This window comes from Amblyomma mixtum, chromosome 9 (genome assembly GCF_055824585.1).
Source record: "Amblyomma mixtum isolate Tamu chromosome 9, ASM5582458v1, whole genome shotgun sequence".
Classification (NCBI taxonomy): Eukaryota; Metazoa; Arthropoda; class Arachnida; order Ixodida; family Ixodidae; genus Amblyomma; species Amblyomma mixtum.
Genome location: NC_143020.1, coordinates 116,833,182 through 116,856,428, shown reverse-complemented (window position 1 = coordinate 116,856,428; position 23,247 = coordinate 116,833,182). Strand labels below are relative to the sequence as shown.

The following is a 23,247-nucleotide window of genomic DNA, read 5'->3' as shown; positions in this document are numbered from 1 at the left end:
CATAGCCTATTTCTCCTCGCAAGGAAAAACATGCTGATTCTCTAGTGTTAGAATGCTATCCCACACTCTTATCTCATTTTTTTTTTTCGTTGATTTTTCCTAAGACATCGCAATAATATGAATCATCTTGTTCAATCCCGGCTGCGGCGTCAGCGGTCAGATGGAAGAGAAACGCAAAAGGCGCCCATGTGCTGTGCGATGTCAGCGGATGTTGAAGGTCCCCAGGTTGTAGAAATTATTCCACAGCCCTCCACTACGGCACCTCTCTTCCTTGTTTCGCTCCCTTCTTCATTCCTTACTAATGGCGGGCGTGGCTGAGGTATCCACCAAGAACTCGGACAGTTACTGCGTCTTTTCGTCAAAACCAATAATTTACGAGGGATGTCAGCGCATGCTAAAGATCCCCAGATGGTCGAAATTATTCCGGAGCCCTCCACTACGGCACCTCTTTATTCCTTCCTTCGCACCCATCTTCTTTTCATGCTCTGCCTTTAAAGTACTTTTTTTAGCAGTCAAACTTTCCTGCCCTTCCTCCTCCACCCCGGTGGCTCAGTGGTTATGGTGCTGGGCTGCTGACCCGAAATACGCGGGTTCGATTCTGGCCGCGTCGGTCGAATTTGGATGGAGGCGAAGTTCTAGAGGCCCGTGTGCTGTTCGATGTCAGCGAACGCTAAAGAATCCAAGGTGGTCGAAATTATCCGGAGCCCTTCACTACGGCGTCCCTCATAGCCTCAGTTGCTTTCGGACGTTAAACACCAACAAACCAAACCATTTAATGTTAGAAACAGAAAAGACGAGTCACTGTAGAAAAGTATGAAATGAGAATAAGAAAATGGTTGGTTTATTGGTTTGGTTTATTGGGGTTTAGCGTCCCAAAGCGACTGAGGCTATGAGAGACGCCGTAGTGAAGGGCTCCGGAAATTTCGACCACCTGGGGTTCTTTAACGTGCACTGACATCGCACAGCACACGGGCCTCTAGAATTTCGCCTTCAAGAAATTCAGCCGCCGCGGCCGGGATCGAACCAGCGTCTTTCGGGTCAGCAGCCGAGCGCCGTAACCACTGAGCCACCGCGGCGGGGCAGAGTAAGAAAATGAAAATTTAATCATTATAGCAGTTTTTTCTGCTTCAAGTAAAACTCCAGGCAAGGCGACATTAAGATCTAAGGCCAGAGATTGCTCTGACCCGCGCAAGGTGGCGGTTAACGTTTCTTCTGAAAATTTCAGACAAGTTGCAGCCAGCCTTCTCTTTTCCTTTCTTTTTTTTCCCCCGTCACGACATGTGCAACGTAGCGTCTGAGGCGACATGGGTCGTGAACTAGTCATCTTTACTCCTCTGAAAGATTGCAGCCAGCCATTGTTTGGTCTTAAGATCAATGCCTGATTTTCGCGTTGGCTAGGCGACCTCTGCCAGACGAAACGCATCCTTCAGTGACATTTCAAACACATGTGTCGCCAGAAGAAGTAAAAACAAAAATTGTTGGTTCACTCTGTTGCACTGGGGCTTGCGTTCAAAGCAGAAACAAATTGACGACAGTGGCCAATAACACCGGTGGGCCCTACGTCAGTACTGAGTATGTTTTTCCCTCTACTGACCTGCACGACGCATTTAAATACAACACTGCAGCGGTACTTGTTTCAAATTAGGGACTTCAAGACGGAACAGAAGCATGGCATCGAGAATGTCTTTTCCCGGTCTTCACAAAGTGGCAGCCATCCTTATCGCCATTTTTCTGGCCGGTGCTGTCAAAGGTAAGGCATAGAGTGATTTGCTATGTTACGGAATTCTTCACGGCAGTAGCGCTTAAGGTACGATTACTGATAAAGATGGAATGGCTCTGTCAGGCGTATCACAAGGGTGCTAGGATGATAAGCAGAAGCGATTAGCACAACTTTGTCTGGACAGTGACGCACCAGCGGGAACGGATAATGCCATTACCATATCCTCCATGTGATGCAAGTCTACGTGTGGACATAAGGATGTTGCGGATGACGGATTGAGTGGGCTTTCACTCGGCGGTCAGGTAGAAGCGAATATCATTTTCGAAATACGTATGCCCAGCAAACATTACTAACCGTGCTAGAGCTACGATAAAGATTAAAGAGAGAACATGTGTTTCGAGTTAGCAACGATGCCACTGCCCTTTTTTGATTATGTTGTTAATTTCTGCGAACACGGATATGCTTCTAATAACAATCTGAATACCTAGAATTGCGAATACGTTGAAATCGATTATTTGAAGTCACTTGTGGGCTACGCATGCTTTAAGCCAAGGACTAGTGTGTTTCGAACGTTTAGAGCAATGTAGAAATTTCACAAGGGAAGAAAGAAACACACTAACGTGAACGAGGAGCAGCGTTACTCGAAGCCTTACCATTGAACTCTGACTTTAATACATTTTCTTGTTCCTCTGCCGCTGTCCAGTATCCATATTGCGTTGAACGATTCCGAGAAGCACTAACCAGCCTCTGTCTCTGCTTTTGTTTACTTTTGCGCTTCCCGGTCTCCTCGCTTCTACCGATGGAGGCGGAATTCTAGAGGCCCGTGTACTGTGCAATGTCAATGCACGTTAAAGAACCCCAGGTGGTAGAAATGTCCGGAGCCCTTCACTACGGCGTTTATCGTAGTCTGAGTCGCTTTGGGACATTAAGCCTGCATAAACTAAACCAAATCTATCTTCTACTCTTCCTTCACGCAATCGATCGATCGATCGATCGATCAATCAATCAATCAATCAATCAATCAATCAATCAATCAATCAATCAATCAATCAATCAATCAATCAATCAATCAATCAATCAATCAATCAATCAATCAATCAATTAATAATAGGAGTTTTTCTTCTTATGTGGATATCTGCGCGGCAACAAAAGACGCATTCGACGTGGCACCGCGGTGGGATCACTCTGGTAGGCGTAAAAAGATTCGTACTGCATCGCGTAGAAGTTTCATGACCAGTAGGAAAGTATCTAAAGAAAGTGGCGATGTTTACCCACATTAACTCGCTTCATTTGCTCTTGCGACAAAGGGGCGCCGGAACCGAGGCTCGTCTACCCAAGACTGCTGGAAGAGCGAGCTGCTGACGGCGCTAAGCTCGTGCACATACACGAAGACCTCACTCTCAGCTTACTCAAGGCGTCCGTTGCAGCACCGACACTGACCGTCCACGAGTTTGAAAATGGTGCACCGTCTATCCGCTTCGTAAGTGCGAAAAATGCCTGCTGGAATGCTTTAGTGATTAAAATTTTAATCCCCAACAACGGTAAGACAATAAGTAAAATGCCATAGGAGTCCTGTACATCGCATGTAAATAAAAACAGGACCTGCAGTGGTGTTTCCTTATGTCCAACAAAAGTAAGACGACGCTGACCTAAGTTCTAAACCGGTCCTGCATGCTTTGGCTGAGGGGTCAAAAAGAGCACAGTTGGGAGAAAGTGGCCTGAATGTTGAAGGCCTTCACTGCATTGACTGCCGGCACAATGCTGCTGGAACAAGGAGACTGGATGCAGTGATGGTTACTCAGAAGGCAGCGTTGACGTCATGTATGGGGAATGAAGTGGAGGGATAAGTGACGTATAACGTGATCGTCGAAGTCTAATGACCTCTCCCCTCCTTCCCCCCCCCCCCCCCCCATAAAAACAAAAAGAAAGCTTGGTAGCACTTCAACTTTAGAGTCATTAGCCCTTTTCGAAGTATGGATATTAGCAGTTTAGAAATGCAAGGACTTTTAATCTGACAGGTTGCAGTTCGGACAAGGAAAGCTGGGACATGTGAGACGTTAAAATTATAGAGAAATTAACAGCCCCACTAACTTCATGAGAGTTTGTAATCGTCACAATAAATAAAGCATTTTATCCACCTTTCAACACAGAAGAAATAGTATAGCGTTTGTGACTGCGCTTTTTAGCACGCCTTCTCGATTGGGCAGTTTCGGCATTCTGGCCCCGATGCCCTTGCAAAAAAGCTGTCAGTGCAGAGAAACAAGCCATAACAGCTTCAATGCTTTGCCGTGTTTTCAGATAAGAGGTGAAGATATCGACGGAAATCTTTACGAAGACCACAAAAACTTCGCCACGGTCGCAGTAAGAACTGCCTCCGATGCTTTGGAGCTGGTAAGTTTCGCGAAGGATTCGTCGGTCTCCATTAAGCTTTTAACCACAAGGCTTTTAATCCACGATAACCCATAAGATTCTGCGTACAAAACAAGCATGTTGTGGGACTGAATTGGAATGAGAATATATCTGTCTCTTTCTTAACACCCGATCTTCCTTAACATGGATGAAAATCGCACTGCCTGAGCTACATACGGGAGAGAGTGAACGGCTTTGTGCAGACAAAATAAGTCTGGTTGTTGCACAGCAATATGGAAGACACTCTCAACCCCGAACAGAACAAGGCTCTCAGTCAATCACCTTCCTCCTTCCCTTACGGGCGCGGTTCAGGTGTCCACCGAGATATATGAGGCAGACACAGCGTCATTTCCTTTCCTCAAAACCAATTTACCAGTCAACCAGGCAACGCGTGAAGAGGGATTGAACAGTGCAGCCAGTTGATGAGTACTGGAGTAGAATTCTGCCAGCACAAGCCTGTGTATATCATCCCTGTGAAAAAAATTATCATTCCTGTCAACTGGAATCCGTGTCAGTTTTTTCACCTATCCACTGATCCTGCCACTGTGTATGTCGTTATCGGTTAACTTACGAGGGCACAAAGTTTGAAACGCTTAGTGTTATGTGAATAGCAGAAGGTTGCTCAGACGTTTAACCTGGAAACTTGCTGTCCATTTTTGATGCCCAAATAAAAGCAGAGGAAGAAGTCAACGTATCATTCATACCGAGGGTGCCCCGCTTACACGAATTAAAAGATCTTGCAAAAAAGAATCGTTATTGAAATATAAAAGTCACGGTTTTGTTGTGTGGTCACTGGCCAGTCCAGTAACTGACCAGTGGTCACTGACCAGTCCAGTTTACGATCCTGTAAGTCTTTTAACTGGTGCTCCTCCGCATACAAACAGAAGTGGATCAGTAAGATCGGACCCCTGTGGCAACGCCGATGTTGCCGTCGTCTACCACATTTTATGAGCATTAACGATTTGTTTTTAATTCGCACTATTTCTCTGAAGGGTACATGGAGACGTTGCAGAGGAAAAAATATATTTCCTTTGAAAAAAAATAAACTGAGTGCTTCCACCGGCAGCCACCAGTACCGAGTAACATTAATAGCAAGGCAGCGTAATCTACGAAGGACAATACAAAGAGAATACGCTAGCCAACTTGGCAGGTTTGGGAGAGGGACCAAGGGAGAAAAAAGGCTTAACGGGGCTGTGTTCCGAGAGCTTTGTGGCCGCGTGCTTTGGAGCGTCTGATGATAAGCAGGCATTTTTGTCAACCACAAAATTGTTTCTGATAATAAGCAAGAAAGGTCAAACCGCTGTACACTTTTATTTTTTTATGTCCAATTTATAGGAAGGCGTTATCGGACCGCGTCACAGGATCGCTCCTGCACCAGCGATGGAAAGGTCCGAGGAAGGACACGTGCCGCACCACATCTACGAGATAGAGGAGAAAGAGGGGGCCAAATACGATGCCCTCCTCCCAAAGAAAGGTGTGTGTCTATGCTATGTTGCAGAACAATACATATGCATCCATGTACTCGTGTCATTCACAACTGCACTAGTTATGTACCGCTGCGCAATCTTTTTGTGATATCACGGGAGCGTCGACTAGTCGACGGTCGGGTCGTTCAGTGCCCCATGGAGGATCCCAATGGCGACACGGACGAGAGTATTGCGCTTGCCAGTTTGCAGCGTCGTCTGCTCGGCTGTTCTGTTGACGTCATAGAGTTTCTTACTATTATCTAGAGGGAAAGCTAGCGGCGCTGCACTTCAGCCACCATGGACGCTCAAAGCATCATGGTACGGTGAGCTACTTGTTGCGAAACAGTTGTATTTTTTCGGGAACATGGAGTGGCACTACTGAGATGTTTCATTCCGAAAACGCTGTTCGTGTGTGCGCAGACGACTTTCGCGCGAACGCAGTGTGCAAAATCCGTAGTAGTGAAAAGGCAACGACACACGACGCCTATAAAAGGTTTCACTTTTCCAAAATGCTATTAAAAAACCTCTTAAAGTACGTAAGCATCAACATTTTTTTCGAAAACATTTATTTTTAGAAATGCGCTTGTTAATTACGAAATATTAGTGTTCATTACTTGGCCAATAGGAAAGCTAGCCATCTCTTATTTTGGGCAAACTTTACATTTACATGCTTTTCTGCTTGTTTGTTGCAATTTACAGACAGGATATTAGGACATTCGTAGTTATCGTACAGCTTTATTTTTCTATTATTTTTTGGCCAAATGTTGTAGTTCTGCAGTTGGTAGCTCACCGCCCCATGATGCTTTGAGCGCTCATGGTGGCTGAAGTGGTCTCCTGGGGTCTCCATGCAAACTCCCATAGACGGGCTGCCAGCTTTCCCTCTAGGCAATAGTAAGAAACTGTGTGGTTGACGTGACACTACACCCACTGCTCTTCTGCTAGCTGCATGGGACGCCGAGCGACTGTCTGCTCGGCGCTCCGTTGATGTTTCTAAACAATTTGAGAGCTGTACACTACGGTGCCGACTACGAGTAGAGTGGTTGAAAATGTTTAACGGTTCTCCAGTTCTGTACACTACGGCGCTTTACCATTCAAGCAGCATCTGTTTTCTGTAAAGGCAGCAAGCGATTTGCAATGAAATCTGTATATGTGGGAAAGTTTTAGCTCTTTTCTTTTTGACGCAGTGATCGAGTTTTTGTTCACGCTTACTTTTATACGCTTTCGCTTCGTTTTGGAGCACAGCAAGAAACGATGCGGTATGCCCTGACTCACTGAGAGGAAACAGTTCGGTGCCCATTATTCATATCTTGCCTGCCGATGCTGCTTTGAAGTACATAACAGCCGTAGCGGACGAGTGAACCACTGGCTATTAAGAGTTCAATTGTGTACTGATTTTTCGCCAGCAGTTTCCGTTAACAGATTTTTCAAAGTAGGCTTAGCGTGATCAAAACCTCGCAGATTTGTAGTTTTTTTTCAGGTCGGGGCTTCCGGGGCTGATTTCTCCCCTCTAATATTTCAGATAAAGCCACACTGATAAGGGAGAGGCAGTACAACCCTTACCAAAGGGTTCCCGCGGAGGTCACAATAGAGTTGTTTGTCATCTCAGATAAGAAGCACCAAGAGCGCTTCGGCAAGACGGAAATGTTGCTGGGATATTTGTGCGTCATGGTTAACAGCGTGAGTAACTCGAGACATTTCTCCATATTTATCTCGTGGCTGAACCTCGCACGAGCACTCGAAGTTATTTCGACAAATACCTAAGCATCATTTGGTCACATAAATTAGTTTGTAGTTTCGTTGTTGCCGAAGAACGCGGCAGTGTGCAATAAGATGTACAACATATACTTGAAGGGGGGGGGGGGGGGGGAGTGAAATTAAAGAAACGCAAGTAAGCTAACTGTTCCACTGTTAGATTATTGCTGCTTTTCTACCTAGCGATCTGGCACAACAGAGACCGGGACTGGCAGTACGACAAAACAAAAGATAAGCCGCTTATTTGACGGCACCCGTGAAAGCAGCTTCACCGTCTTAGCGGACGCTTATAGTAAGCCTCATAATTTCCTTAATATTACGCAGCCTTAAATATAAAAGGATGCTTTCACACAGCAGTTGCAGCCATGGCTCCCGTCCCTTAATCCTAGGAACTTCGTCCTGCATGTAATCTCTATGTTGAGGCTTTAAATGTGAATTAAAAACAAAGGCACCTCTCTGCCTGAGTCTAAGGTTTTTTAGGTCATGCTTAAACCAATCAGGATGAGAAACGACTAAGCCCAAGGGAAAACAAAGTCAAATTTTATCCATGAGTAGGTGAAAATAACCGAAAAGAAAAAGAGAAACTACAAAGCTATTCCATAGAACGGGAGGGAATAGAGTTGTAGATATGGGCCCTTTCTCATATGGAAGAGATCTGAAAGGCTTACATGCAGGTGAAATGCCAGTTAGCTGGGTGGTAAGGATTATGAAAATTAGGAGGAACACCATCATAACCTCTTGAAACACATATCGATCCACCTTTGGTCGAAGCTGGTATTTGGGCGTCGCCGAGACATGTCCATTGCTAGCGTGCTTGGAAGCACAGCGGCAACACTTACAAGGTCCGCGATGTTTTGGTCACGGGCTGCACTACTAGTAAAGGAGCTCTATGTCCTTGAAGGTGCCTTATTCGGAGGTTTGCAACGAAGCATTTATCCCCTAATGTTTTCCTCAGTTTCGTGACGAAGTAGTATACAGACTGGACAAATTCCGACAGCACTTTTAGCCGGGAACACCGTCGAATCGCCAAGTGCTTGTCGTACCGGTTATTATAATGACTGTGTTAAAACTAGCTGCATTAAAAATCTAGCAACTTTATTTATCAACGTATTCTGTATTATCATGGCCTGTTGGATCATCCGGTTTACAATGGAAATAGTACAGACGCCTTTTTCGTCGGCCATCCATCCGCGATCTGGCGAGCACCGGTGGGCGCCCGCGCTACGTCACTGCGGCGCCGCTGGAAAGCGGCCGCCTAGTTCGCATATCATCCACGATGTGGCGCGCTCCGGCTGAGGTCTCATGTTACGTCACCCGGGCTGCGCACCGCAATCTAGTAACGTTTGCGCGCCGGGTGGCGCTTCCTGTATCCTCCGCCACGTGGCGCAGTCCGGCGTCACCCTACGTGGCCAGGCTGAGCTGAGGTAAAGCTGAGGATTGGCAGGAAAGCTAGCGACCCGGGAAGGGAGGAGGGGGGGGGCGGGGGGGATGGGCAGGAAAGAACATGACTTGCCATTTTCGGCTGATATGGCAGGCATTAAGATGAAAGGAAGAAACACCGGCTACTAAAGAAAAACAAATGCTTGATAATTAGCACCCCCCCCCCCCTCCCCACTGTAGCTTGTAAGGCCGTGTGGGGGCCGAAAGCTCAAACATTTGCTTCTCTTCAGTGGTCGGCGTTTCTCCCATTCGTAGTCACGCCCATCCCCAGCCAGACGGGTTGTTGTCAAAGTCGCAACTTCATGAGGGACATTGATAATACGGAAGACGTTAGTTTTATAATCGCAATTCGATGTACACTTCTAACTTGTATGCCTGAGGGGCTTACTTTTCTTTTCTTTTTTTGTTAAAACGTGTGCTTCGTGAAACACAATCTCCGTTTTAAGGATGCGGATACTCAGACGGATAATTCGCTCTGTATTCACACATCCTCCCATTTTCTCCTTCCAGGCCAACCTACGCTACCAGGACACCGTCTCTCCCAGGGTGAAGCTCCTGCTGGTGGGACTCGAAAGAAGTCAGCAGGTGACCCTGAAGCTCTGTTGCTAGCAACCTGTGATATGCTACATCGTCATCCGCTGGCTTTACTTAAAGTCTGTTTTTTGTTTGTTTTTGCTTCTGAGTAGGCAGAACCTTACTTCCACGGAAACGACAGATACATGGACGACACAGTCACGATACAGAAGCTGACGCACTACGTTGCGCTGAAGAAGCGAGAATATGGGTACCCTGATGCAGTGTACCTCATAACCGGGTAACTAAACCTTCCCCTTCTTGGAACTTTGCGCGGGTTCTTCGCGTAGTCATCAGGTTTTCATCACGTTGCAGTGCTGAAACTTGTATATTGGTTGTTTTATTTCAGACGTGACATGTACGCTATGAATAACGGTGTACCCGACACCAGCCGCAAAGGTAAGGCCTAACGTTTTTTTGCGAACTTCATTGAGGAAATACTAATGGCAGCTCCATCCAATTTTTATTGTTCGTAAATTTGCATAGCTTGAATCCGTGTTTTATGTTAAGATCGCCGGAAAAAAAACAAAATGTATATTTGTTCTTGAGAAATTTGAAATAAACAGGAGCATTTCACCCGCCACCCAAATCAAACTCGCGAAGTTATTGATGGCTAGGAACCCAAACTTCCTGCAAAGAAAACATTTAGATTGCGCGAACTGAGAATATAAAATCTGCAGTATGCTCCGGGGGCTATCAAATAATGCTTCAGAATGCGCCTCACGTTTTACCTAGAACCATGCAACGCATGCAGAACGATTTTTTTTTTTCCTTCAAGACAGAAAAAGAGAAAAGCGGTAGAGGGACGGCAGGGAGGTGAACCAGAAGGGTGTACCGGTTGGCTACCCTGCACTGGGGTAGACGCATGAGTGGGCGTAAAAATAAAAGAGAAAATAGAGAAATGCGGTCCGGAGCCGACACAGTGTGCGAGATTTCTTTCACGTCCAGCCAAGTTCGGTGCTTGTATTTCGACTAACTCTTGTTCTGCCGGCGTGTCGTCTGGCGTCCCTGAAGGTTCGGTGCTAGGTAGTCGATTATTAAGCTAAGTGCTGGGCGCCGAGCTCTTCAAGGCTGTTAAAGAAACTTTCGCCACTAGGCTTGCAAATTACTAGGAGAAGTCATCTTTTCAATCTTCCTGGGGTAAAGCTCACGGCAACTAAATGCAAAGAAGGTGGCTATAGAAATGTGGAAAGAAGGTGATACGGGTAGTGGAGAAAGAGGTCACTGAAGCTGTTGAGTGGAGTAAAGAAAGCAAAAGCCAGGCAGAAGCAGGTTTGGGCGGCTAGAAACATCGACTAGCGGCGGCACAGCAGTGACGGAGGCAACTTCTGAGTGGGAGACTCAGTACAACGAATTTCAGACAGCGTCCAGACAGAACCGCTAGGCCTAATGGCATATGACTTTCTGTTCTCCAGCCCCTCGGCCTTATCTTTCTTACGTCACATATGATGTCAGCGTGCTATTTTTTAATGTTCAAAGCCATGCGCCACGTACTGACACGCAAGGGAATTAGTAAAGCTTTCCCTTGAAATCATGTATACGAGATTTTTCTTCGTTCGATTGTGACACGCGCATTTGAAGCGTTGCCTTTTAAATAACGTCGACTTTTTGATTGCTTCTCTGATTACGTACCTTTTTTTTATGTGAGCTAGGTGTTCTCGACTATTGTTGGCCTGACCAAGATGAGACTGCGTTGTAAACGTAACGTATTTCTTTAAAAAATGTTCTGAGGTCTCAAATTTCCCCTCGCGTCATATTTGTGCAAACGAGTTAAATAAGCCATTTTCCCACCGTTCTGTTCATCCTACTGATGTCCGAAACAGCCGTGGCATAAAAAAAATGAGCCCGTGACCACCAACACATAATTCCTGCGAAAAATGCATAAATCCGCGATTTTTCGAGGAATCGCTGAAAGTTAGGAGTCGTAGTAGAAAGGAACAACGACGTAATATAGACAGAGGGGTCAGCAAACGTAATCAGAGTTTGCATGTGGAAAGGCCTCTGACCAAAATACCAGCAGTTTTTTTTTTTTTCCTAGCTTATAAAAGCTCTAAGGAGTACTTGAAGCTGGGCTTGTTGGTGCATATTCGTGAAAGACATGAGAGCGCAAAACGGGGACACGGACGAGGAAGGGAACAGGACGAGCGCTGCACTTTCAACAGGATTTATTCAGGGAAGAACGTTTAAATAGCCTTTGCCCTTATCCATGCTCTTGATCGCAGACAATCGCCTCTCACAGATACGCATCAAGAAACAGCATTTCACTGTGGCGGAGAACAACTGACGTGTCACTAATACAACTATCACCTCGCTTCTTGATATAGAAGGCTTCCACAAGCTCACGTTCTCACGTTGTGGACAATTTTTTGTCATTACTTGAGTTTTATCTCAAGGCCACTTTTATTGACTTTAATGACCAAACGTATCTACAAAAAAGGGGCATTTGTATTGGCTCGTGTGTCGCCCCGGTACTCTGTAATATGTTTTTATCGGAAATTGACCGCTCCTTGAGTGAAGAACTTGACACGGATTGTATAGTCCACGTTTTTAGATATGTAGACGATTAGCTGGTCCTTTTGGCAGATAACGATTTTACTTTTGACGAAGCAATAGCTGATGTTTTAGGTACGTTTGGTCGGAATAGCATGGGTCTCACCTTCACACACGAACTGCCTAGCAGTAATAACAAATTACAGTTTTTAGTAGTAGTAGTAAAAGACTTTTAATCGACCATAACTTACAGGCCGAGCATTTCGACCGCCTGGGCGACCAGAAGCCGCTGTTCTTCTTCCCCTTCAGCGCCAAGCCAGTCGAGCCAGGTGGTGATGGATAGAGAGGGTGGGGGGAAGGAACCCGACTGCTGAGCAGCCGGGCAATAGAATAGGCAATGGGCCAGGTCCGCATAGATACAGGGGCAGTTGGGACAGGAAGGGTCCGATCGATAGCGATAGAGGAAGAGGCGGGACGGGGTGATAACTGCATTCATCTGAATGTGCCGAAGAAGGCGAGACTCCGGCACCGTGAGTGATGGATGAGGGGGAGGGTAAAGGCGTTTGTCGAGGCGGAGCTCAAGGTAGACCTCTTTTATGGTGCGGCGAAGGGTGAGTCTCCCACCGTCCTCCGAGGGCTTGGGCCAGGGGATCAACGGTGCCCGGAAAAGTGTGTCGCGGGCGAGCTGATGGGCCAGCTCATTGCCGTCAATCCCTGAATGCCCAGGGACCCAGCGGAGGAAAACGATGGAAGGCTGCAGTGCGGAGACCGCTCATTCGACCTCCTGTTGGAGAGAAGGGGTCAGGGTGCGTTTCTGTATGTGGTGTATAGCGGCTTGTGAGTCCGAATAGACTGTGTAATCTTGGAGAGAGGGAAGGAGGGAAAATGACTGGAGGGCATGCGCAATGGCGAGGACCTCGAGGGACAATGCGTCTGGAGGGTGTAGATACGGCCCGCTGGTGTGGGTTTCAGGAGCAGGGAGGTGTGGATGGTACAGGGCGTAGCCGCAGGAACCTCGAGGAGCCACGAAGGAGGCATCCGTGTAAGCTACACCCTGGGTATCAAAGAGAGGGGAATGGTGCTGTGCGGCCGCATGACGACGTCCGGCGTGCAGGACGGGGGACATGTTGGTCGGGAGGGGAAGGATACGAAGATTGGGGGCGGGGGTGGGAATAGGAGAGGTAAACGGGGAGATTGGAATGGGCAAGATACCCGCTTGAGTCAATAACCACTGACCCTGACGGGTAAGGGAAAGCCGGGCAAGCTGCGAGTCACGATGGAGACTGAGAAGAGAACGAAGAGGATGGAAGAGGCCTGTGGCAAAGAGCTTAGTGGTAGAGGTAGTGATAGGGAGGTTGAGAGCTGCCTTGTAGAGGCCCACAAGGGCAGTCTCGAGAGCGTTAAGTTGAGTCTGAGTGAAGGAAGCGTAGGGTGCAAAGTACAAGACCTTGTTGAGGGCCAGCGCGTGGGCAACTCGGCACGCGTGAGCCTCGTGGAGACCTGAGCGTCGAGTGACCACGCGCCGCAGGAGGTGAGTTACAGAGTGGCAGGTGGTGACAGCGCGGTGAAGTGATTGCACATTCTTAGCCGCATGCAAAGGGAAGCCAAGAACTTTGCACTGTGTGACGACAGGAATGGGAGAGCCAGAAAGGTGGAGAGAGACGAAGTGGTTGTGTGAGCGCTGGTAGGAGGAATGGTTGAGAAGGAGAAGCTCGGATTTCTCAGGAGCAGGAGAGAGGCCAGCGGTGGTGAGAAAGGAGTCGATGAGATCTAGGCCACGTTGCAGGGTGTCCTGTACGTGACCGGGAGAGCCAGATGAACACCAGAGAGTGATGTCATCGGCGTAAAGTATATGATGCAGGTCGGGAATTTCAGCTAGCTGGGAGGCGAGAGGGGCCATAGCAAGATTGAAAAGGGTAGGAGAGAGAACAGCACCTTGAGGAGTGCCTCGGGTGAGGTTGTGGGGGTCGGACAGATAGGTGTCGACTCGAAAGCGAGCGACACGTTTAGAGAGGAATGAGCGGATATAACAGTACATGCGGGAGCCACAGTCTAGGGAGGCGAGTTGGGAAAGGATGTGGTCGTGGCAAACACCGTCGAAGGCCTTGCGAACATCGACGGTCACAAGTGCGTGAATTTGAGTGGGGGTAGGTGACAGAAACGTGTGCTGGAGAACCAAAAACATGTCCTGTGCACAGACGTGGCGTCGGAAGCCGATGAGAGAATGAGGGAAGAACTCCCTCGTCTCGAGAAAATTAGAGAGGCGAGTCAGGGCCATTCGCTCAAGGGTCTTACCAACACATGATGTCAGGGAGATTGGGCGGAGGTTAGAGAGAGAGGGAGGCTTGCCCGGCTTTGGAATCATAGAAATGAGGGAGGAGGTCCAGGAGCTGTGCAGGCAGCCACTGTCCCATGCATCATTGTAGGTTTTAAGGAGGAATTCTTTGGCGCAGTCAGGAAGGTTGCGAAGTGTGGTGTATGTAATGGCATCCTCACCGGGAGCCGAGCGTGTAGCATTAGCAGCCAGAGCCGATTCGAGCTCCCGGAGAGTGAAGGATTGGTCCAGATCGGGGTTAGGTCCACCGCAGTACACCGGGTAGGAGGGTGCCAGAGGGGGCGGGAGATAGAGAGAGGCGAGCTGATCAAAACAGTTTTTAGATCTCACCCTAACCTTTCACCCTTCACACGTTTGCTGGCAGTACTGTCCACGCGCAAAGAAAGATTTGTTGCCTTTCCATTCGAACCATTCTAAGACCGTTAAGAGAGCTATCGCTTCCCAGTGCTTAGCTTCCGCACTTAAGAAGTCTTGCCACCATGTCATGCACGCAAGCTATGCTTCCCAGGTATCCAGGCTGCAGAAAGCAGGCTTCCCGGCTTCCCTGGTTCTCTCCGTGGCGCAGACCTTGCTGAAAAAGCTGAAGGGCAGCAAGGAAAACAACCGACCTCAAGAGAAAAAGCAGGCAAGGCCGGAAGTTGTGCCTTACGTACACCACACTTCTCATAACCTAAAGAAGGTGGCCACTAAGTATGGCGTCGATGTGGTATTTTCAGCGCCGCGAAAACTCGCCGGAATGTGTTCACGCATTGGAAGAAAAAAAGTACAAGAGTGCACCACCAGACACCGAATGCCACATGTTGGCTGCAAGAAAGGAGTAGTCTATGAGTTCCCGCTTACATGCGGCAAGGTGTACGTTGGACAAACCGGACGTTGTCTTAACGAGCGCCTGCTTGAACACAAGAATTCATTCAACAAGAGAGGACATCTTCCAGACCACTGCCAAGCCTGCTCGAAAGAGAAGCGGTAGCCTGCAAGCCTCGACTATCTGACTGCAAAGTGCTATTGAAAAGCCGAGATAGGACAGAACGTGAGCTTGTGGAAGCCTTCTATATCAAGAAGCGAGGTGATAGTTGTATTAGTGACACGTCAGTTGTTCTTCGCCACAGTGAAATGCTATTTCTTGATGCGTATCTGTGAGAGGCGATTGTCTGCGATCAAGAGCATGGATAAGGGCAAAGGCTATTTAAACGTTCTTCCCTGAATAAATCCTGTTGAAAGTGCAGCGCTCGTCCTGTTCCCTTCCTCGTCCGTGTCCCCGTTTTGCGCTCTCATGTCTTTCACGAATAAAAGCTCTGCCTAGTTTTAAAGTAGCATCTCTTTCATTAAACGCAGTAATCGATCGATAAAGCTAACTTTAATTTGTGTACAGTGTCACTTTAAAAGCCCATGTAACGTTCATAAAAATCTGCCCCCCCCCCCCCCCTCCCTCAGTTTTTTCTTTTTTTATTGCTGCAATCTCAAGTGAAAGTTTTCACTGCAATGTTTTCTATGCGTTGCAAACCTTATGCAATGGAGAGTTTTTGCAGTAGCTGGGGTCCTTCCAGGCTCCCCGCAGCTGAAATTAAGACGCGAGCAAAAGAAATTTCGCAGGCTGAGCTGTATCAAGGCCCCAGTTGTTTGGTTACGCGTTATTTATGTTCTACGATTTCTATGTCTTTCAGCGCCCGTTTATTGCTTCATTACCAGCGAAGCTAGCGCAATGAAATCTGTAATCACTGACGTCAGCAGCATTTGCTGAGTACCACTGACACTGGCGAGCGGCGCGCTGAGTCGCGAGTGACTTCACGTCGATGTCAATGCCGCAAGGTGCTGCACTTTTCAGTTTCGACTTTAAGGTCGGCTTCCGCGCTTCTTTTATGTTTTTCTGAACTTGTCTCCAGCTCCGCTTCTTGGCTGTTTGAAAGATCATTTATCAAGCTCGCCAATACACCCTAAACGCTGTGTTTCCACATTGTATGGCACGTATACATATTCGCTTCTTCCTGTCAGCGCAGGACTCGCCTTTGTGACCGGCGTGTGCACCACTAATCTTGTGGCCATCGGCGAAGACACTCCCGGCTCGTACGACGGAATGCACGCGCTCACACACGAGACGGCGCACTTGTAAGTCGGGGGCCATCACCAGCATGCCATCTTTCCACGTGTGATAAACGAGCTGCAACCGAGCAGTAATTTCAGTGTCTTGCTATGGTTACCACAGCGGTAGCTTATTCGTAAGGGACTTTCCTCCTGGATGAACGGCGTCGCCGTTGACGTCACCGCTGACGTATAATGTAGTAAACCGAAACTTCCAACCATCAGGCCAAGTGGGTCTGAGCCGCATTTAACATATGAATGGGAAGTGGACGCTCTGGAAAATGTGGCACCTGTGGTCACATGGGCAGTGTAAACCCGCAAGCATTTAAAATCGAGGGGTGGCAAGTAAGGTAACTAATTAACGCTCTCTCTTCCTCACCTTAGGAGTAAGTGAAAATGTGGATTCTTGAATTTTGGATATTCGCAGTTTGAAAGGGCGTTTGAATCAATGTATGAATTGTTTGAATCAACAAGATGTATGTGATCGGTTCATTAGAAAGATTCTTTATTGAGCTTCAGTAATAAAAAGTGCTGCGACTTCGGGACGACATGCTATACTTTGCAGCATCTCCGGAAAGCAGGGTTGTTCGGTATAGTTCCTTCCGTTGTCTTCCCTCATCCTAGGTACTCTGGTGGCCAAGAAATCAGAGTAAACGGCATTTTAGCCCTGCAGGCGCGCTTCTTCAAAGCGCGACATTGCGCTTTTCGTGCAGGATTACATGCGAAAAAAGTGTTCCCCTTCACACTTCACTTGGGTGTACCTACGCCTATCATTGTGTTTGCAGGCTTGGCGCGGCCCACGACGGGGACCCGCCGCAGACCGAGCTTGCTCCGGGCCACCCAGGCGCCCTCGAATGCCCATTCAGTCAGGGGTACATCATGAGTTACATAAACAACGGACCTAACTACCACCGCTTCTCCCAGTGCAGCGTTCGGCAGATTCAACACGTATTGAGGTAAGTCATCTAACGCCAACTAAGGCGAGTTTTGCTTTGTTGGTAAAGCCACGGGGTGCAGGTCATAGCTTATACAGAGTTTCGCAGAGTTTGCCAATGTCGAGTAGCGTTCGTGCTGCAGGTAGCATTGAAAAAATCAGTAGTTACACTGCAAGAACAAACGTGATAGTTAGGGGAACGCGGTGGTTTGACGCAGATGAACTGCGTCAAACTAGTTAATAGGAATGACCAATGAATACCTTCATCACAGCATATTTGCACCGCTTGAAAGTGGCGCGCCGGTAACCGGATAATGCCTACGTCTTTCATTCAATATAACAGAATAAGTGTAGCAAAATAAATCTGCTCCAGTCTGAGGCAACAAAATCCAAACAACCTGTGTACGTTTCGGCGAGACACTTCGAATTCTATATTAGCTTTACAACGAAAAAGGTCATTTTGAAGGCAGCCATTGTGTTGCATAGGCATGTCTCATGACAACAAAAGTAGGAGCCAATTTACATAATGTAATGAGAGGTTAGATATTTGTGAAATAATTTTGCTTTACCTGAGTAGCTTTTTGGGCTTTCAAATCAAAATTATATTACAGCTTTCAGTAATGCCAAGCTCACTGGGGTGATCCCTGTCATTAGGCATGCTTTGAATTGCTCGGCCAGAACATTAAACACTTATGTTTGAACTGGGGCAGAAAGGAGCACGGATTTTCAATGATCATGGTTTAAGGCGGCTGCCCAGCATGTTTCGGCAAAGCATTATTCCTTTCATCTATATATATATTTTAAACATGTTCCAGGCTGAGAGGGCTACCCTGCTGGCAGGTTAGGTCTAAAGGACACACACTGAAAGGCTACTACCCCGGTATGGTGGTGAAGCCGCTCGACCTGTGCAAGTACACGCTTGCCGGCAGAACGGACGTTACAGTGGATATGGTACGACCTCTTTCTTTCCATTTGTACGTGAATGTCTGGGCACACGGACCACAACGTACTCGGGAAGATGTGTGTCAGTTCTGTTCCACTGGCTGTTAAAAGGCCCCTGAAACAATAATCATAGAATTTCTTAATCCGGTGTCTTTATCATTCACAATAGAGACGTTTAGCACAGAGCGTACTGATACCGCTTAGCGCCTTCCGCGCGCCACCAGTGCTCAAGCGCTGATTGGTACCGACGCCGCATGCGTGCGGGAAGCTGCCCGGAACCTGGCGCCATCTCGCGCCCGCAGGGCGATTTACGCATGTGCGCTGATGGCGCTTGCTAGCCGGAAAGCAGCTGTGGTACACGCTATGTTTTAGAATAAGATCACAATAAATGTTTCGTCGTTTTATGCGACAGGCACGTGGTGCAATGCAAGTTAACAGTCCTGTTTGACGACGAACTTAAGAACGCCATAGCAAAGCTTTCGAGGTTGTGGACTCCAGCGTCGCTGCTTCGGTCTCCAGTGGCAGGGTCGAACGCCCCAATACGTAATCCCGGCCGCGCGCTATACTGCCTCTTCCACTACACTGTGTCCATGGCTCTCGTTGGCCGCAGGTGCCCTTCCGCCATTAAAATTCATCATGACTAATAGTGTTTCATAGCAAACCGCTCTTTAAGTCAACCCGTATTCTGCCTTTTCACTCTCACTTTAAAGGTAGCGCAGACAATTCACCAAATCTTAAAAATTAATTATCCACTTCCGCATAGCATATTTATAAGACCTAAAAGGGAAACTAGGGAGGCTAGTGCCAAACATTTCAACTTACCATTGTGTCGCAATAGTTACGGGCGAATACTAATAGAGTTCAGTGGAGTTCTGATTTGGAATTGTATACCTGATGATATTAAACTGAATAGAAACTTTGCGCAATCTTTGAAAACGTTCCTGAGGAATATATGAAGTTATGGTGTATTGTTTTTCTTTTTTTGAGGATGTGTGTATTGTGAACGCACGCTTTTGTTTATCTCTAAATTGTTGAGAATGTCACTTTTACTTTATGAACGCAATTTGTCATCTTCGCGTGCCGCATTTAAAAACTACAATACTGTGATGGACTCGAAACTCGCCTCTGGCTATGGGTCCTAGAGCATTGTGCGTATTGTGCCCTTGTAAATGAATTTTCGTTTGAAATAAAAAAAAATATACAGTAGCCTCATTGCCATTAGGAAGCGGATAGTCCATCAACCTATACCGTAATATACTGAACATTCGCCCATCCTCGATTAAGCGTCCTCTGAAGGGTGCAGCGGAAGGGGGAAGGTGGTGTGAACAGCGTATGTGCCAGTGCTTTGTTCGAGCGCTTTGTTTTTTTATTTTTATTTATACGGAGCAGCACACTACGGTGAGAAGGTGGCCTAACGCGTCGCTTAGGCCGAAGAACACGGGTTGAGCGCTTTGGCTCGTCAAGCAGCGAAAGCTGCGAGGGAAGATGAGCGCGCAGCCTACAGAAGTGAACGCGGCAGCATGTAAAGCACTTAAAGACGCGAGAGACAACGAGCACGCTGTCCAGCTGAAAGGGAAGCGGCTGATGTCCGGGGAGGCGATGCGCGCTGCCGAGGGCAAAAGTTAGAATTGGGCGAAGACGCCATAGGACATCGCATTGATGGAGCGGGGCTACGGCCATCCATCTCTGAGCCGTCGCATAATGCGCTACGTCCTTGCAGAAATGATTGCCGCGCTTGCGTCTGCTCTCGACGAAGAGGTGGACTAAGATTTTTTTTTGTTTCTTTTGCAGTCAATCATTAAGCGCTGCAAAGTGCGATGTATCGCCACCACCACAAACGTGTACGGCCACAGGAGCCGCTCGTACTTGGACCTGGAAGCACATGACTTCACAGGTTGCGGGACTGGGACGGTAAGAGAGTTCTCCTCTGGGAATATTTCAGTTGGATTCGTAACCCTGAGATAACTTCACTGTCATTGTCAGTACAAAGAGCAATCTTGGGGACCCGCCAATATTAAGCTCGGGTGGATGCCAATATTAATTACTTCCTTATTACAAACCTACTTCATAATGGAAGTTCCCCTAAACACTGCAAAAGCACTGTTGCCACTTGAAGTTATTGTTCAATTCGCTCTCGCCCTACCACATGCTAGCCGTCCCAGTTAGTTCAGTTGGCAGAGCGACTGCTCCGGTGAAGCGGTGGTCCCGGGTTCGAACCCCGGACCAGGACGGAACTTTCTTTAACTACGAAGTTTCTGTGGAAGCTGTGTAGCTTTCCTTTCTAGCCGTACGGTTACGCTTGGGCGGATGACAATGAGTAATTACTCCCTTATTGCAAATCTAATCCTCCTTGGGGCGGTCCCCTAAGCATCTGTATTCATAGCATTCAGGGTTTCATTATTGTCCTCAACTTATCGTCAAAGTGTTCAACCTATTAATCTTTATTAACCCGACTGGCTCTTTTCAATTCCTTTTCAACTGCGCACTCAGTGCACAGACGCGCTGCCATTATTGAAACAACTCGAACAAGAGTCAACTGATTCGAGAGGAATCAAAGACGCACTGTGCTGCAACGATCAATTTAATCTGCTCATCTTGGCGACCCAGCAAAGTGTGGTAATCCCCCGGCAAATGTTGAAGTGGGATGTTTAGAAGCACGGTTACATTCTCAGAACCACCTCTTACAAACTACCCCTGAAAATTTTGCAGGCAACATTTTATTTAAATTTTAATTTCATTTAAAATCATTTTTATTTTAATTTAATTTTTTGGCTAACTTTAGTTCATTCAGCAGTAAAGTCATACCCCAACTTAACTGGCAAAATCTCTCCAGCATGAACACATTGCGGAATTTAACCGTTCCTTTACGAACATTGATTTTACAGGGGCTATGAAAAGAGATGCTAACGAACGGAGCCCACGCACTCCGCTGTTTGCATTTTTTTTACATCATTCTTTTACATCAGTGGCAGCAAAAATACGCTAGAGTCGTCCACAATGCATTCTAGGATGACTACAACGTCTTTTTGTGAACACCCAAGTGAAAACACGATAAGAAAACATTTGATCAGGCACCGCGTTGTACGCATTCCTTTTTATCGCAATGGTACTAATACATTGCGCGGTTTCTGGGGTGCAAACTCATATCAGACAAGACGCTGAGACTCTAGCTTTTGGTGCGCAAGCACTACTTTACGGGGTCAAACCCAACCAATAATCTTGTGCCTGCTCTGCTTGAGGGTGCAGAAATAAAATAAATATTGCCGTGACTGGGTTTGGAACCCGCGCAGGTGAAAACAGATCATCTGCGCTGGCCACTGCCCGAGGGCACTATGCTATCGCAACAGTTTTTCTTTTTCCTTTATTGCATGGAAGTATTTAACCGATCACGCCTCGTGTTAAACTGCAACACAGTGTCGTCGTTGTTGTTGTTGCCTTAGTTGCATGGCACATACCCCAGGTTTCAGGGAGGAGAGCCAAAGGAAGGTAAATAGGAGCCAAGCTAATGATATTTAACTTTGAGTAAGAATTGAGAGGAATTAAAGATAAAATATAAATTAAAAAATAAAAATGAAATAGAAAGCACTGTGCATTGCGCATCGTTGTCTTCATCAACTTCCATCTTCTGCGCGAACAGAGATCAGCTTAACGTCGTTGCAGAGCTTAACCTGAGTCTAACATCGTCGCCATACGTGCCGACTAGTCAGCAAAGCAAAACTATGAGCCAGCCAGGCTAAACTCATGCTTTCGCACATCTACTATAGTTTAACTATGTTGAAAACATACCACTTTTTTGCCTCCAGGTTTGCGTCCGTGGAATATGCGGTAAGGTAACAAAAACATCTTGAGCTTGTGCAGTCTATACCGGAATGAATGTAGCGACGGGAACAAGTGGATGAGCGAGTACTTTGTGAACAATAACTGCCATAAATAAAATCTGCATGAAAATGGTGGTTGTGTCGCAGTTTTTTGTGTTTGCCAAATTTATTTTTAACCATAAATATCAATATATGCCCACTTTTCGTGGGTTCTCAACTTGTACTGCGTGTCTGACGCCTGGTGGCGGCTACTGGTGTACGCATGGAGACGATCTTCAATTCTGAATAAAAGACATATTTTGTATGATGTACTGAAGTGCACTTAACAAGCGCTTTTCGAATTGCAGAACAAGTGGTTAAGAAATTTTGATAAATTTCGCCGCATTAGTGGAACGAAGAGGGCATTAGTAAGGCAGTAACTTACACATCACTTTACTCGAGAACACAGAGCTTTGAGCGCGAAACCGTGGGTTGCCGTGGAGTCAAATGAGCTCTGACACAGTTTCTTCACTTTTTCTTGCCTCATATTCTGTAAGAATTGGGCATATACAGTACCAAAAGAGAAACGCGGCTATTTGCACCTTTAATGTTAAAAACACTGCAGTCATTGAACGCACGTTTATTAGTTGCAGCAATGTTGTTTCAAATGTGAAGGTATAGACTCCGACAGCCGCGAATAACTGATGATCCCAAGCAGGATAAAACAGACCATCGACGTCACATGAAAACGCTTTACCAATCACTCCATTTTTAAGGAGATAACTTCAGGCGAGCTCCTTTTCATACAAAGCTTACGCAGTCTTACACAAGTCAACTGATTTCGAAGTTTTCACTTTTGAAAGAGAAAACTGACATGACTTTGTCATGAACCCCCTTAACGAACAATGATTATGAGAGAAAATTGTTTTTAATGCGAAAGCATTAAAGTGTCCAGAAAACGTGTCAGCACGATTTTAAGATAACAATTTATTGGGTACATATTGGTTGCATGATTCAACAAGGGGGAGCTTTCGGCCAGTTGGTCAGACATGTCGGGGAGGAGGGATAACCGCAAACTTGACAGGACTGTCCTCTCTCCTCTGTCCCAGTCCTCTTCTCGATCTTCAGTCCTGTCAAGTTTGCGGTTATCCCTCCTCCCCAACATGGTTGCATGAATTCAGTATACAGGCGAGGGTCCCAAAGTCAAGCGACTGTCACGGGACCCCCGGTAGATTAATACTAACTTGAATAAAAAACAAGCAGCATTACAGACAGGTACGATTAGCAGTAATAACAATGGTAATTTAAAT

General features: G+C 46.8%; 1 protein-coding gene across 1 annotated transcript; it reads left to right on the top strand.

The window, feature by feature from the left end:
* Positions 1–1,534: 1,534 nt before the first annotated feature.
* LOC149330909 (venom metalloproteinase Antarease-like) lies at positions 1,535–22,082 on the top strand. The gene is made up of 13 exons (XM_089560015.1): positions 1,535–1,750; positions 3,028–3,200; positions 4,019–4,111; positions 5,465–5,603; positions 7,115–7,272; positions 9,298–9,372; positions 9,474–9,601; positions 9,710–9,759; positions 16,183–16,291; positions 17,050–17,220; positions 18,014–18,149; positions 19,932–20,051; positions 21,944–22,082. The coding sequence occupies exons 1-13, from the start codon at positions 1,669–1,671 to the stop codon at positions 21,986–21,988; spliced, it is 1,479 nt and encodes a 492-aa protein (XP_089416141.1). The 5' UTR covers positions 1,535–1,668; the 3' UTR covers positions 21,989–22,082.
* The last annotated feature ends 1,165 nt before the right edge of the window (positions 22,083–23,247 follow it).

What these genes read in the sequence shown, in the direction of transcription:
- LOC149330909 (XM_089560015.1), top strand. Translation starts at nt 1,669, where the DNA reads ATGGCATCGAGAATGTCTTTTCCCGGTCTTCACAAAGTGGCAGCCATC. An exon ending in GCAGTGTACCTCATAACCGG is followed by an intron (nt 9,602 to 9,709) that starts GTAACTAAACCT and finishes GTTTTATTTCAG; the next exon opens with ACGTGACATGTACGCTATGA. An exon ending in CGGACGTTACAGTGGATATG is followed by an intron (nt 18,150 to 19,931) that starts GTACGACCTCTT and finishes TTTCTTTTGCAG; the next exon opens with TCAATCATTAAGCGCTGCAA.